The 17,197-nt window shown below is 41.2% G+C and overlaps 1 protein-coding gene across 2 annotated transcripts in view; it reads right to left on the bottom strand.

Moving 5' to 3' along the window:
• Positions 1 to 466: 466 nt before the first annotated feature.
• The window catches only part of smg1 (SMG1 nonsense mediated mRNA decay associated PI3K related kinase), a 45,035-nt gene continuing 28,304 nt past the window's right edge, over positions 467 to 17,197 (bottom strand). For both annotated transcript variants that reach the window (XM_079605400.1, XM_079605399.1), the window contains exons 37-62: positions 16,463 to 16,683; positions 16,216 to 16,370; positions 15,876 to 16,098; positions 15,529 to 15,775; positions 14,104 to 14,333; positions 12,279 to 12,527; positions 12,038 to 12,176; positions 11,853 to 11,962; positions 11,546 to 11,764; positions 8,344 to 8,537; positions 8,032 to 8,204; positions 7,655 to 7,934; positions 6,989 to 7,261; positions 6,623 to 6,857; positions 6,315 to 6,541; positions 6,069 to 6,225; positions 5,700 to 5,889; positions 5,099 to 5,571; positions 4,885 to 5,022; positions 4,472 to 4,804; positions 3,497 to 3,724; positions 3,155 to 3,366; positions 2,967 to 3,067; positions 2,714 to 2,890; positions 1,831 to 1,937; positions 467 to 1,741 (exon numbers count right to left, since the gene is read on the bottom strand). In XM_079605400.1, the coding sequence (XP_079461526.1) occupies positions 1,664 to 1,741; positions 1,831 to 1,937; positions 2,714 to 2,890; positions 2,967 to 3,067; positions 3,155 to 3,366; positions 3,497 to 3,724; positions 4,472 to 4,804; positions 4,885 to 5,022; positions 5,099 to 5,571; positions 5,700 to 5,889; positions 6,069 to 6,225; positions 6,315 to 6,541; positions 6,623 to 6,857; positions 6,989 to 7,261; positions 7,655 to 7,934; positions 8,032 to 8,204; positions 8,344 to 8,537; positions 11,546 to 11,764; positions 11,853 to 11,962; positions 12,038 to 12,176; positions 12,279 to 12,527; positions 14,104 to 14,333; positions 15,529 to 15,775; positions 15,876 to 16,098; positions 16,216 to 16,370; positions 16,463 to 16,683 (5,369 nt within the window). In that variant the 3' untranslated portion in view covers positions 467 to 1,663. The remainder of the gene's footprint in view (positions 1,742 to 1,830; positions 1,938 to 2,713; positions 2,891 to 2,966; positions 3,068 to 3,154; positions 3,367 to 3,496; positions 3,725 to 4,471; positions 4,805 to 4,884; positions 5,023 to 5,098; positions 5,572 to 5,699; positions 5,890 to 6,068; positions 6,226 to 6,314; positions 6,542 to 6,622; positions 6,858 to 6,988; positions 7,262 to 7,654; positions 7,935 to 8,031; positions 8,205 to 8,343; positions 8,538 to 11,545; positions 11,765 to 11,852; positions 11,963 to 12,037; positions 12,177 to 12,278; positions 12,528 to 14,103; positions 14,334 to 15,528; positions 15,776 to 15,875; positions 16,099 to 16,215; positions 16,371 to 16,462; positions 16,684 to 17,197) is intronic.

Below are 17,197 nucleotides of genomic sequence, written 5' to 3' on the forward strand. Positions count from 1 at the left end.
ATATATATATATATAATGTATTTATAGAAACAGTATACATATAAACACATATATAAATATTTACTGTCACATTATATCAGTTTAATGTATTTGCTGTATACAAAAACAAAAGCAAACAAAAAACAATGATCCACAACATTTTAACAGTAGTGTAACTAGACAAAATGTGTAATGCTCAAGAACATTCAACATTAGGATAACCCCAGGCTTAGATTAACCCCAGGCTAAGGTTACTATTAACCCTGGGTTGAGCAAACACACCACCACTTTTAACTATGAAAGGGTAATGAAGCATTGTTCTTGAACAGGGTGAAATTGCAGCATGAAATAGTAGACGTCTAAACAGTGTGGAACAAGTTCGCTCAAGTTAAAAGTGAACCGGGGTAAACAATTTCAAGTATGAAAAAGCCAAAAGCATAAAAATCAGACAAACACCTAAATACAGCAAACACTAATGAAGACCAAAGAGGTTTAATTATAATTTTATTTGACCAACAAAATGGAGTAAAACCATTGAGACAACAATTGTAACCATCACCACATCACTATTCCATTACTTATTTCTCCCACTAAAAATGTAAAACTAGGTCAAGTTCAGTAAAACACAAGCTTTAACGGGGAACATGTATCAGCGATAATACACTTCCACAGGCAAGTCAAAAAAAAAAGGAGCAATCAAGACTAACTAAATGTATAGTAAAGAAGGACAGGGAGAAAAATCTTCAAGACAAACAAGATCAGAGAAGCATACTAAGAAAAAAGCATTTAGAAACTGATTTGCACATCTCACCAAACTGAGCCTGGGTCATTCAAAGATCAAATCAAACAGAGACCTCAGACTGAGCACTTACCAACTCCAAGCATATCATTCATTGTGCCAAACATTGAGAAACTCATGACAGTGAATGTTCCCAAAGCCACTTTGCGATTCGCCTTTTAATCGTGAAATCTGTGCAATACATTAGAGGTGGTGTAAAATACGTTTTTGCAATGTTTCCTATATATACTTGAGGGGAAAAGGTCTTTTTGTGGTTAAGAACAAACTTTAAGGTCTGTCAAAGTCCTTCTGGCTTTGAACGGAGTCCCTTGAGCCTTCCGGTTACACAGCCCTCCACACCCGCTCCAGCAGGAGACAGCTCAGCTGGAAGTCGTGCATGACCCGGAGCCATCCAAAAACAGAGGCCAGAGGATCCCTCGAAGACCGGGTCACCCTTTCCTTCCACTCTCGCACAAATGTAGTCCAGAAACTCGCTAATTACCGCAGACCTCTGCTCTAAGAGTGGATAAACTGTCTCCTGCAAATTTTCCCTGTGGCAAATGCTATTTGTTTTGATAGTTGACAGGCGTTTATTTGTTGTTGTTGTTGATACAGGGGTTGGTTGGGGGGGTAGTTCAAGCCATGTGCCTTATCCCCCCCCACCCCGCCTCCCCATCTTGGTGAGCTCCCACACATCCCAGGGAGACAGATGCAGACCCATTTCGTTGTGTTAGCTGGATCGCCGGATGTAGCTGTGCTACGGGGATCCGGTGTGGGCCTGAGGGAGGGTTTCTACACCCCACCTCCTTTTCCTGCATGGTGCTCTGTGGCTCCATTGCCCCAGACCCAGTGGATTTTGGTGGATTTCTACCCTCGCTGGACCAAAGTGATCTACAAGGATCCCGTTCACACCCATGCCGTCCATCCCTCGTACAACTGTGCAAGGTTGTCCACGTTTGTCGCCTCTTTGATGACATAATCCACCTTAAAGACAGAGCGCGAGAGCAGATATGCATTAAGAAACATGCACAACAGTAGCAGTAAGGTTGTAGGTGTAAAGGAGGAATGCTCACCTGCTCAGTGACACTCATTCTCCTGTTAGGGTCTACATCTCTCCCTTCCAGTTTGGCTTTCACCCTCTTCCACACACTAACAGCGTAGGAATTCCTCTCTTGCACAGCTGTAGGAAAAATAGCTGATCAGTGATCTTAGCAAAGCTTCAAGTTGATATAAAGTATTTCATAGTTACAAATAGTTTTTTCATAAAAAGGCACTATTTTCATATAGAAGATAACATCCATACAATTCATTGTAATTAAACAATGAACAACATATGAGCATACTTAACTTGAGTATATATAAAAAAAGCACTTCAATTATGATTGTCTATTGTAGTTCAAACACAGATCTAAGGTTCCTACACTACACTTGAAAAGTTTGAAATACTATTTTTATTCAGGAAGGACAGATTCAATTGATCAGAAGTGACAGTAATGACATTTTTAATGTTACAAAACATTTCTATTTCATATAAATGGAGTTCTTTTAAACTTCCTATTCATCAAATAATTCTGATAAAACGTATCACAAGTTCCGCAAAAATATTAAGTAGCACAACTGTTTTCAACATTTGTTTCTTCAGCATAGTTAAAATGATTTCTAAAGGATCATGAGACACTGAGTACTGGAGTGCTGATTGCTGAACATTTAGCTTTGCCAAAACAGAAAGAAATAACATTATATAATTCAATTTAAAATAAATATCATTTTACAAATAAATTGCCGGTAAAACATGTTCAAACTGGTGAGCAGAGTTAATGAGAGAGAACTTGATTATGAAAAAGCACTTGACTGATCTATCTGTTCAAGTAATTGGTCAAACATGCAGATGTAGTCACATTTGAGATTTTAAAATGGAGTGATGTATGAGATCAAGGCATTTGCTTTATGACTAACCTCTCCCAGTTTTGGGATCACGCACAGCTCTTTTGGGGCTCGGGGCCAGTCCTTTACTGTTGATCATCAAAGTACTGGGGGGAGTGTCCGTAGGGGTCCCAAAGTTTCGAGGAATTGCTTTGCGGGCATTCTGAGACATGCTGTCCGGCTGGGTCTTCACTCCAGTGCAGCGCACTGCTATAGGGACAGAGATCAAGTTCAGGGACACTGAACAGAAATGACCTTAAAAAAAAACAGCAAAACACAAACTTACCTGCAGCAAAGCTGGTCTGGACTGTGGAAGTGGGACTCGCACAGTCACTCCCTCTCTCAGTGACAAGGGGAGAAGCAAAGCCCACCAAGCCATTGTAGATGCTAAGGGGGGAAAAAACAGTTTGAACTAAACAAGCCACTTTAAGACATTCAAGTTATGTTCTGAAACCTGCGTATTAAAGCACTCACCCCTGGCTCTGAACCTTTAGCTCCTTCAGGGTGGCAGGAATCTCCTGCAGCAGCTCAACCTGCTCTTGGCTGCGTGGTTGACCTGTGGCCTGCACTACTGTGAACAGCACTATCTGCACATTATCTTGCCATGCCTTGTATTCTGACAGGAACTGACGCACACTGCCCTCATAAGTCACTTCCTCTCCCTCTGCAAGGGCATTTTCCTCATCCTGCCAAATTGAAAAGCAGCTAACATTAGAGCATACAAAAAAGCTATTCAACACACTTAAAACTAAATTTTGGCAGCAGATAGGCACCCAATAAACTTAAATCAACCATTTTGCATTGGATATTAAATACCTTTGCCATTGCACGCAGTAGGTGCTTAACATCAGCAAGTTGGCGGTTGTGACTGGACAGGATGCCTTTAATGGAGTCCACCAGCAGCTGTAATGTCTCTGTCACACTCTCCAGCTGCTGCTCTCTGTCCTCCTGCATGGCTCTCTGACTGGACATCTCCTGGGTGAGGTGAGTCTGTGCATACACTAGCCACTCAGGACCACCAATAGACAGATCCATGGAAGGACTCTGCAAAGACACAATCCAGTGGTTTTCAATTAGAAACGGACAATGACAACAGATTACGGAGAAATAGTTGACCAAATACTTATGTAGATGGATCATATGGGTAATCACATGTTGTGATGTAATATGTGCAAACAGGGATGTTAATGGTTCAGCTTTTAGAGTCACTGTCAAATACATTTCAAAGTGAAACTTAGCAATATGTTGGGATGCACCAAAATGAACTTTATATATATATATATATATATATTTTTAATAAATAAAAAAATAAAGCAAAAAACTAAAATCAATTCATTTTGAGATTTGCACAAATTAAGGGTTATTACTGGTAAATTACTAGTGTTTTTAAAGATTAATTTCAAGTGAGTAAAAATTTAAAAATAAGGGAAATAGACTGGATAATTAAATAATAGCAATACACCAATGTACAGTACAGTTCAAAAGTAAGATTTATTTTACTTTGAAAGAAATTTGATGCTTTTATTCAGCAAGGATGCATTAAGTCAATCCAACATGACAGTAAATACATTTACACTATTTCAAAAGACTTCAATTTTTCCTTTTCTAAAGGATCATGTGACACTGAAGACTAGAGAAATTGCTGCTGAAAATTCACTTTTGCCATTACAGTAATAACTTACATTTTAAAATGCAAAACAGTTTTTTTAAATTGTAGTATATTCAATGTGTATATTCAGTACAGATGGATGGTGAAAAATGTAAAAATCTATCGACACAAGCAACACCCACCAGTCTATGAAGCAGCTGAAGTTCCAGAGGGGAAACGGATGTGCTAAACTGGGCAGCGTAGGAGCAGGTGGCCTGGCATCGTTTCACAAGTTCAAAAAGTGTGGCATCCATGTTCAAGGCTTCAGCGGTACGGGTACGCACACCTTCAAAGTTGAGGATGGTGCTGCAGAGAAAAGTAACCTGGTTGGCACGCTGACTCTCCTTCATCACCAAGGCACGGCGTTCTGCTATAGTGGCCTCAAAGTCCTGTAGCACTGGGGCAAGTGCAGGGTTTGCACCACCGGCCCACTTCAGCCTCTGCTCTATGCTGCCCTCTAGACCTGCCAACTTCTCCTGCAACACAAAACCCAACACGGTTTAGATTAAAAGGTTTCTATTTCACATTGTTCTCCAAAACAAGCAAAGGCTTTAACCTGGACGCTGCCAATAGAAGCTTCATCCTGACTGAGTTTGTAGAGCTTCTTCTTCATATTGCTGAGGATGATGGAACGAGGTGGGGGACTGACCGTCATGGGCTGCGTCCTTGCACCAAGAATGTCCTCATGCTGCCACTGATGAGACAGATCGGAGGGTTACAACCAAAACCGCTGTAAATTTTTTCATAAATGCAAGGGAACCGGTTCTTACCTGGAACATTGTGATGTGAAGTTGAGTCCTCTGAAGGCTGACCTTACAAGCGTCGATGCTGACCTCCAGACGTCGCACCAGGTCCAGTTTTTTCCAGGCTGTGTCGTAGGAGCTGGCCAGCACTGTGGCCCTGTTGAGCAGAAGTTGGGATATCCGCCCTGCCTGCACACCTTGCTCTACTGCTTTCTTGCACAGGTCATCTAGAGAAACTTTCCCCTCAGCGCCAAAGTCCTTGGCCTCCACTTGGGCGATGAGGTCCATGCCGAGCGCACTGAGGGTGCTGCAGATGGCTAGGCCCAGAGCCTGGGTGGGGAGCCCCATTAGCATCTGTCTCACAAAGTCTGCCGTGAAGGCTTTGATGGGCCGCATCATCTGGTCCTCGCTCACTACAGTGGAGCCTCGATACAAGGGCTTCACTATGGGTACTGGGCCATTAGAGGGTGGAGGCTCATCTGTGGGTGTAGGACATGTTCCTGTAGGAAAAAAAGTGAGAAAGGTGCCAAATCAAGAACATACTACAGTTGTGTGGTACTTTATATTACTTAATTCATGCTTCACTCCTAATATATTGAGGAAATAAAAAAATTAATTAGCCGTTTACCAGATAGCGTCTGTGCAAATGATCCACACAGACGGAAGAAGTCTCGGATGGTCTGGAGTCTCTTCAGAAAGAAAATCTCTTCCAAGACCTGCCTGGTCAGAACATTATCAAAGAAATGGAGCTGTGTAGCTCTGGACTCCCGGATCACATCCACCTTTCTCCAGGCAGCAGGCACATCCATAGAGTTTAGCTGGATGAGAGAACAGGATTCATTCAGACACAACTCTAATCTAAATAAGCTACAGTCAGCTAAGGACAAAAAAAAAAAAGGAAACCTGCCCCCCCCTGCACATCAGACTCAAACAGTAGGCAATATTACACCTCTATCCAAAAGGGACTTTCCTTTAGGTAACAATCATTTTTTTTTACCTTGTCAATCAGAAGTCCAAAAGCAGTCTCCAGCTGTGCAAACATGCCATCAAAAGCTACTAACAACATCTGACCAGCACTCATCTTGGGCGTTTCCTGCACAGAGCTCTCCATGCTGCGTGGCTGGATCAGTTCTGAGTACTGGGCCCGCAGAACCCTGACAAGACAACACAAAGGATAAGTCTGTCCTAAAAGTAATGCAGCTTCAACACACCGTAAAGTAAACATTTCTATTTCCCATGTTACCTAGTGACATCCAGATAGTGGTCATCTGGGTCGTCCTCCAGGCCCATGGTGGCGTTACGAAGGTGAGCCTGCAGAACTTCCCCCAAGCCCTGCAGCGATACTCCATCTGCGCACTGATCAATAAGTGCATCAAGCTCTGCTAGCATGGTCTCTAATGTGCTTTCCCCCTTCAGCATGCATCGCAGAGCCTCTGGGAAGATGATCTGACGGAAGTTTGTGTTGAGCTCCTTCAAATATTAATAAAAAAATGTCTGAGAGGGGAAAAACAAAAATCACAGAATACCATTAAACACTGAGAACATCCTTACCTGTAGACAGGTGTACACGCCATTGGCTAGGTAGACGACTTGCGAGGACTCGGCAGGACTGAGGATATCCAGGTCATGTGACAGAAGCTGGCACTGCTGCAACAGTTGCACAAGGCATGTGATGTTCCCACTCATACTGCAGAGCTCCTCCAGGAACCAGGCGCCATCACGGGATGTCAGTTCCACCAGCTGCTCTCCGGCACTGGCTGCCGCTCCCTCCATCACCAGATTACGCCTGCAAAGCACAGAAACGTACTGTATCCATTAATTCTTTAAGAACAAATTAGGGTATGGAGGACCAGAAAATATCTTAAATGTGTTTTTCACAATTCTTGTAAGCATTTTTTTTAAACCACGGATTCAGACCTGGTGAGGGCACAGAGTGCAGAGACGATGATACCGGCCAGGCTGAAGGAGCCGAGTTCGGCATCCTCATGCAAGAAGACTTTGATACATCGCTCAATCTCTTGCAGCTGCTCCTCACACACAGGCACACCGGCACCCTCTGCCTTCAGACGCTCTACCTGGCGCATCAGCCGAGTGTTGGTTTCTCCTGCATGGTGCTGCAGCGCCATCTCGATACTAGATAGAATCTGACATGTGGCAGGAGGGGGCTGGGGTGCAAACTGCATTTCATACCTAAAAAGAAAAGACAACTTTAATTTATGTTTGATTAATCATTAAATATCATGAAAACGAAATGGGGAAAAGTCACAGAAACTTTTGTGATTTAAATTATTGTAATCATTTGAAAATTTTCAATGTATTTTATATTTCCAGGACATGGGAATCCTGATATACACAACCGAGTGTATAAATTCGAGGTCAGTAAGATTTGTATTAATCAAAAACAAATCGATCAAAAGTGAAACTATTTTAAATTGTTACAAAAGATTTCTATTTTCTTTTTACCTTGGTGAGCCTTCGAGATTTCTTTCAATTTCTTACCGACCTCAAAAGGGAAGGAAAAGCAGCTAACAAGTGTCCAGCATGTCTTTTGACTGATAGGGAACAGCTAGTAAATGCACTTACTGATGATAGACGGTCTGGCAGTGATCGACAGTCATGTCACACACCAGCTCCTCCATCCACAGTTTCCACGTGTGAACTCTGTGCCTGTGCAGCACTGCACGGGGGTACAGCAGGGCCACAGTGGCGTAGCTGTGCAGGTGCTCAAGACAGCCGCGCAGCTGAGAGCGCCGCTGCTGTAACAGAGCGCTCACCTCTGCCTCCAGTGCTTCACACTGGCTGATCAGATGTGCTTGGCCTGCATTCTGCAAGAAAGATGTTGCTGGCACATAGCTGGGTGGACCTGCAGTTTAAAAGGACCAAAAGAACAAATTGGAAGTTTGCTTCTTATCAAATTTCAGTTTATATTCAGTAAAAGAAGCCCAAAACAAATTCTGTACCTAAATCAATAGGGCTACTAATCTCCTGGAGGAGGCTGGCAAGCTGGGTGGCCTCTAAACTGGCAAAGGCAGCTTGATACTGTGAAATCCACTGATCCAGATCTGACAACTTCCCCTGAATGGCATCCTGTACAGTCCTCTGCCTGGATTGCAACTGAGTGTGCTCAGAGTACCTGGCAAAGGGACAGGAGAAAGAATAAGAATGAGAACCTTTATTCCATCCCATCAAATCTACAATGATTAATTATCAACCAATAATCATGAACAACACGATTCCTTCCAAAAAACTCTTTGGCGGTCTCATCTGCTGACCTGTGCTCCAGGGAGTGGATGGGATGATCTGCTCTGGTGTCAGCATCCTCAAGGAACTCCATCTCCTCCAGCACCTTACCCTGCACTTTCTCTACCTGTGTGAGCTGCTCCTGCAGGCTCAGGTACTCCTCCACGGCCTCCTCAACCTGCGGCAGTACACCAGTCATCTCATCACGGTTCTTAAACCAATTCACCTGAGAAACAAGAAAACCAGTTAAGTCAAACACATTGTTTACAAAGCAGCTTTATAGAAATTCATAAGGTTAATGTTTATAACATCTTAATATCTTCATGCTTTATATGAACATATAACATATAAAAACAGACAGCAGAAAGAATATAAGGCTGCTGTCACTTTAAGAGCTACACGGACACTACACATGCATCTTATCTCACGTTTAAGTTCACTAAAAAGACATAACTGATAATGTTCACGATGATACTCAACAAAACAGGCAATTTGACAATTGTGTGTGAATATGTCCGTGCAAGCTAAGCTCAGGAAGACGTGAAAGTATTCGCGTGCTGTGAGACACGGCGTTCCGGGCACCTGTTCTGAATGTGTGTTGGGTCTAGGGCTGCAACTAACGATTATTTTAATAATCGATTAATCTGTCGATTATTTTTTCGATTAATCGGATAAAAAAATAATAAAAAAAACATTCATTCCCAACCCTTTATTCAAAAACAGAACTGACAGTGCAAATTTACAGTGCAAAAAAATCTTCAGAAAGTGGTCGTGGAAACAGGTCGCTCCTTGATAGGGATGCACCGATACCATTTTTTCAGAACCGATCCGATCCGATACCAAAAATTCTGAGTATCGACCGATACCAATCCGATACCAGGGCAGTTTTTTTTTAAATCAAGTAGAATTTCTATAACTATGTGTGTTGAACTGATAATCACTATTTTGTGAGTTAAACACAATCTACTTAATACAGACAACTTCATTACAAAGAAAAACAACAAATCAAAAAAATATGACCATAATCTATGACAAAAAAATGCTATTATAAACTAGAATAGTGGATAATTAAGCAGTAAAATTTAGTCTAGAAAAATCACAAGTGCACAATAATTGTATTAAATCTGACCATGAAAAAACATTTAGTGAGGAACAAATATGAGAATAAGTGTAACACTAAATCTGGTAAAACGTTACACATTGCTCTTTGTATTGTTGTAAAATACATTCATGAAAAACAAGATAACAAAAATCAAAAAGATTAATTATTTTATAGCCTACTATAAAATTGAGACATGTTTTAAATGTATAGCACAGCGGTTTAATGAGGCAGCAACATGATGGATAGTACAGAACTAGAAAGGCTATTAATAATCGTTCATTGCGTCGCTGTATTATGATATGAAAGGCCCCAATACAGTGCGGCACACAGCGCTTATGCGCAACGCGAGCGCAGAATGACGCGCTTGAAGCAACATGAGTCACAGCGCAGCGCTTCGAGTCCGCATTGAAAAGTTCAAATCACAAAGGAAAGACATATTGATGCGTAGTGTATTATACAGTATCTATCTATGCAATAGTTTATTAAGCTATATAATGGCTTCAGAGCACTTATAATATAGTGCACGACAACTTTATGATGCTTTATAATGTTTTTGTCCCTTTTGTGGGGCTTAACAATAGCACAGAATATACGCACAATTTTTTTTTACATCTCCGTGTCGCGCGACAACGAATCGATAATGAAATTCGTTGCCAACTATTTTAATAATCGATTTTATCGATTCGTTGTTGCAGCCCTAGTTGGGTCACACACAAAACAGTTATCACACAGCACGCAAGGATCAAACTGAGAAAAGTGGGTACTTTCACGTCTATGCTTTAATATTTAAATTGGCAAGGCTTAATACGCAAATGATCAACTTCCGTGAAGATGGAGCACTGGCCCGATTGGGCAAGTGACAGTTCCGTCAACTGGCCCGAGTGTCTTTCATGCTGGCCCTGGGCCATCCTTATTGTTGAGCCCTGAATAATTAATCAATGAGTAGGTTGATTCTCCCTTTAAAAAAAGTGATACAGAAACATGGCTCAACCAATGGCAACAATTTGTAATTGGACTAAGTCTGCCCAATGAAAGAAATTCATAATTTTAGCAATTCCATGTGCTGCAAGTAGCATAAAAAAAAAAAAAAAAAAAAACTGCATTCCATTCCTCACATTTAAGTGGTCAATGTGCATTTCTGTAGCCTGGGTGCCAACCCGAACCTCGGGAAGTTCGGTCTGGACTCGATCCATTGAGGAGTAATTATGCTCGGCTCCCAGAAGGCCGAGCCAATCAAATTGCCAGGGCGGGCTATAATCGATGATGGACAGATGATCTGCGGTTACGTAATCACCACGTCATCAAAGAGCGGTTGGGTTGAATTGGTTTTCAACAAAGATGACTGCAGCTGGAGAATTGAGATGTTTAGATTCCGCTATCGCATCGGTTATAAAAAAATAAAAAAATCGACAGCGCATTCATTTTAAAAGACGAACAGAGAACCGCAATCAAGGCATTTGTCGATCAGAAAGATATGTTTGCCGTCCTTCCTACGGGATTCAGCAAAAGTTTAATTGATCAGCTGGCTCCGCTGGTCGCTAAGAAGATGGGACGCAGTGAAAACCAATGGAAGGGATGGGCTCACGATCTCTTTTCTCTGAAGCCTCAGATGAACACGCTTCTTCAGCCTGGTCTCTTTCGTCGTCTTTCCATTTTTTTTAAATCAGTCAAGTCGCGTTGCAACCGTGTTATAAAGTTGAGACAAGGCCGACAAATGCGAGAAGATTTATTTGCTTTATTGTCGAGATCTAATCCTAAATGGAGAACTTGTTCGTATATACATACACATTTTGTATTGCTCTCAAAAATGCTATTCGTGCTTGTAAGTACTTTTTAAGTTTAAGTAATTCTTAAATTATTTTTACAACAATGGCAAAGATCGTTTACACATTAATTTACTACTTCCAGTGTGCGTGCAGTTGAGCTCTGTTGACAACTACGCGTTGCTCAAAATGCGTTGCTCTGATTGGTTGTAGGTTTATCCAATTGAGTGCAGTTCTTTTTTTCCCCTGGTTCGGTTAAGACACGCCTCAATCAAAGCCCTATGGAGCAGTATCAGACTCACATTCTGACTAGAATATGAGTATGACGAAGTCAGGCTAGCATTTCTGTACAATTTGCAAAATTCTTACCTTAATCTCAGCCACACGGGAAGAGAAGAGGCTACGTGTGATGTCTCTCTCCATCTCTCTCTTGCTCTGCTTGTTCTCTGCCTGCTGGCCACCTCCTCCGTACACAGCTCCTGCAAAGCCCACCTCACCGCCTGCTGTCCAGTCCACCAGGGGGTCATACACAAATGCCTCTAGAAGAGTCAAGAGGGTCTCCCTACCACGCCGCATTATCTGGATCACCTGAAAGGGAAGGACACCATTTAAATTTGTATGCACTTTCTAAATTAGACATTACATTAATCGATATAATTTTTTTTTTTAAACTTACCTGTTCACAGGACAGCTTAAAGATACCCTCCACTCCTGTGACCCCCAAAGCTGTCTCAATATTGTGGGTCATACGGAAAGGAACCTTTTCTGGTACTCTCAAGCTCTTTCCTGTCAGGATAATGAAGTATTTAAATGTCTGTGCGAATGAAGTGTTTGGACATTCACAAATGAACAAGCACTCACCCTTCTCAAAACAGACATTGTAGTCAATATGCACCACCTCGCCTGTCGTCATATCAATCAGCACATTGTCAAGGTGACGATCCCCCAATCCAATGATATATCCCACCATCGACATCACAGCAGTGGATCTGGCATAAGACTAAATGAGACACCCAAGATTGTGTTATAGTATGATGAATTTGGTCTAACACTGTGGCGAACATGGTTAGGAGTAGGACATGTGAATAGTGGTTCCTCTAACCTGAGTCACGCTCCACCACTCACTGGGGGTGGTACAGGAGCACCAGAGCTCCTTTGCCAAGAGATTAGGGGGCGTGGCCTCCATCAGTTCTCGTAGAACGTCTCTCATGACACTCAATGGCCAATCACGGCGCGACACATCCAAACTAAGCCCGACAGCCTTTAAGGCAGGACCGATCTTACTGTAGTAGAGCTCACTAGGGCGTGGGACCATGGGAAGATTCTGAGGCTGCTGGAAGGAGTCCTGCGCCTAAATTTAAGAAAAGGTACTACAGTTGGTCAAAATGTTCATATTTACACATAAATGTCCATAACACATAGTCAGGTGCAGTAACATAAAAATAAGTAGTGACTTGAAAACACGTATATCAAATGACAATATTTTATTTATTTTTTAAATGCTTTAAAAAAAGCTCTAGATTGTAGGGCTGCACAATTTGGCACAAAAAAAAAAAAAATCACTGACTAGAAAAAGTCAATTATATATTTTTATTATTATTATAATAATAAATAAAAATCAAACAGAAAAAGTTTAATACTTTTTAAAATGTTACTATTATTATACTTGATCTGTAGTTTCGCATAAAACAGCTTTATCTTGCTGGACTTTATTGCTGTAACTTAGTCATGTTACTTTCTACCGGGTGTCACTAGTGAACACTAGAGGAGTCAGAGCACTATAATTGTTCTTCACGCGCACAGTAACTGAAATTTTAAACTGTTAAAAGAAGAGGCTCAATAAACGATTGCATAGATAGATACTGTATAATACACTACGCATCAATATATCTTTCCTTTGTGCTCTGAACTTTTCAATGCGGACTCGATGCGCTGCGACTGTTACATCAAGCGCATCATTCTGCGCTCGGGATGCGCATAAACGCTTTGTGCCGCACTGTATTGGAGCCTTTCTTATCATCATACAGTGAGTGACGCAATGAACGATTATTAATAGCTTTTCTTGTTCTGTCCTATCTATCATATGTTGCTGCCTCATTAAACAGCTGTGCTATACATTTAAAACATGTCTCAATTTGATAGTAGGCTATATATAAAATAATTTCTCTTTTTGATTTTTGTTATCTTGTTTTACATGAATGTATTTTACAGCAATACAAAGAGCAATGTGTAACGTTTGACCAGATTAAGTGTTACACTTGTCTCTTATTTGTTACCCACTAAATGTTCAGATTTTATACAATTAGTGCACTCGTGATTTTTCTAGACTAAATATTACTTCTGAATTATCCACTAATCTAGTTAGTGCATTTCTATAGCATTTCTGTCATAGATTATGATAATATTTTTTTTATTTAAAATTAAGTTGTCTGTATTAAGTAGATTGTGTTGAACTGATAATCACTCTTTTGTGTGGTAAACAGAGTTATAGAAATTCTACTTGCTATAAAAAAAAACTGCTCTGGTATCGGATAGATATCGGTCGATACTCAGAATTGTTGGTATCGGATCGATTCTGAAAAAAGTGGATTATTGCATCCCTATTAGTAATATCTTACTGTGAAACAGCATTAAACATTATTTGACAACCTTGAATATTAGTATTGTAATTTTAGAGTTGTACTGTCTTAATTTCTTCATTTTCAAATGTTTTTTTGGTGGAAAACCGCAGCAAGACCTTCAAGCTTCCCTATTGTTGACAACGGCTGGTTTATAAGTGCTTCATTAGAATTACACATTTACATGTTTTTTTTTTCTTAACGCAGAAATGGAAATGTTTAAAAAAAAATTTATTTTAGTTTAGTTAACCCTGGCAACAACACTATGTAAACAAATTTCAGAAGCGTATTATGTTAATTTTCTCTCACCTTCTGGGCTTGGACCACAGCCTCACGCTGCTGCCAACGTTTGTACAGGCCAAATAGTGGAGTGGCTCCATCCACCCACTGAATGAGGCCTGATCTGGTGCCTAGCGGTGTGACGGAATAATGACGGGCGTGAAACCTCGGGCTCTCCTGCTGATTCACCTTAGTGAACATGGTGTTGACGATAGACAAGAACTGCATGATCCTCTCATCCAAATGCAAGTCCTCTAATCCTAAAACACATCAAAATTGGCATGCATTAAAGGGATAGTTCATGCAAAAACAAAAATTCTGTCATCATTTACTCATGCTAATGTCGTTCCAAACCATCATCATATAGAGCGACTTGGATTAAACATTTACATTTATGCATTTGGCAGACGCTTTTATCCAAAGCGACTTACATTGCATTCAAGGTACACATTTTACATTTTGTCAGTTCTTGCTTTCCCTGGGAATCGAACCCATGACCTTGGCGTTGCTAGCGCCAACGCTCTACTGTTTGAGCTACAGGAAAGCCCTAAACCACTGAATTCACACAAACTGCTTTTTAAGCATCAAAGTGTTAGTGGAATGGACTTTAAATGGAGGCATAGAGATCACTCAGGTTTCATTAAAAGTATCATTAGGCATTAGTTCCTGGATTTTGGCGTAAACGCAGGACTAGGAACTATTTTAGTTCTAGGAACTCTTTTGGAGGAACTAATTTAGCTCCTACTTCTGAGTAGGGTCTAAACCAGCACTATAGGAACTATACGTGACGTTAGTATACGCTGATAGGTCGAAAGCATGCAAAACACCAGCATCCGACATTTTCTAAAAAAGGCTGCGTACACACACAGGTTATAGCCTATATATTTACTCCAGAAGCTAACTCTACGAACATGGAAAACAGTGATAGATGGGCCTCTTAACCTTTATGCTGAGGAGAAAATCCAACGTAACTTTTGAGGGGACCATTAAGCCAAACATGATTATGTATTTCTGCTCAGCTAGCAACACTGGACATCAACCACACGGCATACGCTAATAACTTTTCACATACTGTCTACTTTCTATGTATAACAGTTCTATCTAATAACGTATACAGATCACAAACTAATGAACAAGAGAATGCGAGCACTGTTTGTTTGCTAAGGTTCTGGCGTTCTCAGCACCGTCAAAAAAAAGCTCCGCCGCACCAACAAAATAAAAGTCACAACTACAAGCGCGGTTTACGTCACTTCAGAGTTCCTACTGACAGTGCGATTGCAACCAGAAAACGCTCCTAGAACTAAGTTCCCAGAACTATCCGGTGCAAAAGCCCCTTTTATTTGTGTTTGAAAGATGAACTTAAGTCTTGTGGGTTTGGATCAACAAGAGGGTAAATTAAATGATGAATTTTCATTTTTGAGTGATGTTCTTACCCATGTTCTTACTTATTCATACCTTTGAACAGGTAAGGATAGGTTCTGCCATCAGAGCCTAAGAAGTAGAGCTTCTTGGGTTTGGTTTTAGTTGGCAGGATTGTGATTGTGTTGCCTACACTCTGGATGGTGACTGCATCTGTAGCAGACACCTCCCCCGGTAACGCCATCTCGGTGTTAGCCATTGCAGTCAGGCGCGGGCTGATTTCATCCAGCTTTAGAAGGTAACTGGCTCTTTTCTGCGCCCTCTGCTGCAAACTCAGCATGATCTGTGACAGGACGGGTAGAATTACAAGATGTGAAATGCTGAGCATGCATATCAGCCTTTCCTCATACCACCAGAACTCTTGATCACACAGCTGTCCTAACCTGTTTGAAGGGCACCCAACTGCTGGCAGGATTGGCTGGATTAAGAGGGTTCCTAAGTCTCTCTAGAGCATTGTGGATGGACTCTCCGTACGTCTCCTGAAACCACGCTTCGTGAGGCGTCTCCGCTGGAGCAGCTGTGATGCTGCGTACATGATCCAGTGCAAAAACCACAGGTTTCATCAGAGCAGAATGCTTCTCTCTCATAATAGCCACCTTCTCATCCCTAAAACACAACAACCACAAAAAAGAAAAAGGGATTAGGATTTTAAATAATTTTCAGAGGCAAGTCACGCTCAGTAATGAATTTTCTTCTATATCGATTTCCAGGGTCATGACTCACTTGCGCAGAGTGTTGTTGTTCTGAACTCTTTTCACCTCGTCCTCCAGCTGTTGAATCCTGCGCAAAACATGCATGTGTTGCTGCTGCAAGACCCCCAGCCAGAGCTCGTCCCAGAGCAGAGTGACCCTCCTCAGCTCACCCACCAACATCTGCACCTGCACACACAAGAACCAACATAACAACTCTTACACAATAGCCTTTAACATAATCACGCACTTACAGAACAGTAAAGTCCTTTCTGTAATACCTGCAGCACCATGGTGGGGTTGGCTGAGGAGAGCTTGTCTACAATCTTGCTGTAGCAGTCCTGCATCATGGCTTGGTCCTCGCTAGAATACATCACCATCTCCTCCCCGCGGTTGCTCTCCTGAGAAGTCGGCCCACTGCCCGCCTCACTCCCACCTCCACAAAGAGCCTCTCCCTGCATGTTCCCCAGCAGGGTTGGCAGGGATGATGGCAGCTTATTACCTGGCAGAGGTGAAAACATTTTGTTTTTCCAAAGAGGCTAAACTTGAATATGCAAGTTTGATTGGATGTTTAAGGCTGTGTGTGAAAAGTAGTGATCGACCGATATTGATAAAAAAAAAAAAAAAACGATAACAATTATTTGCATGTTAATGTGCCCGATAACCGATATGCAGAAAATATATTTATTTATTGTTATACTTCTGTTTTTGACACAATTACAACACAACTGAACAAACCATTTTATTTATAACAATCACTCCCTCCTGTATAAAAAAAAATAACTTATTTATACACCAATAATATTTGCTGGAAGAATACATTGTCAGGAAAGCAACAAACAAAACAGCATACATTATTGCATTTCTCAACCAGTATGTTATCAGAATTATTCATGTTTTTGTCGGTCTAGATCATGAAACGCCTACTGACAAAGCGCTGTATATCTATGCATTAATTTCCACAGAGCTGTATTTATTTAGATGTGTATTAGCAAAATAATGGTTATGTAGTAAAT

This window comes from Phoxinus phoxinus, assembly GCF_949152265.1.
Source record: "Phoxinus phoxinus genome assembly, chromosome: 1".
NCBI classification, from domain to species: domain Eukaryota; kingdom Metazoa; phylum Chordata; class Actinopteri; order Cypriniformes; family Leuciscidae; genus Phoxinus; species Phoxinus phoxinus.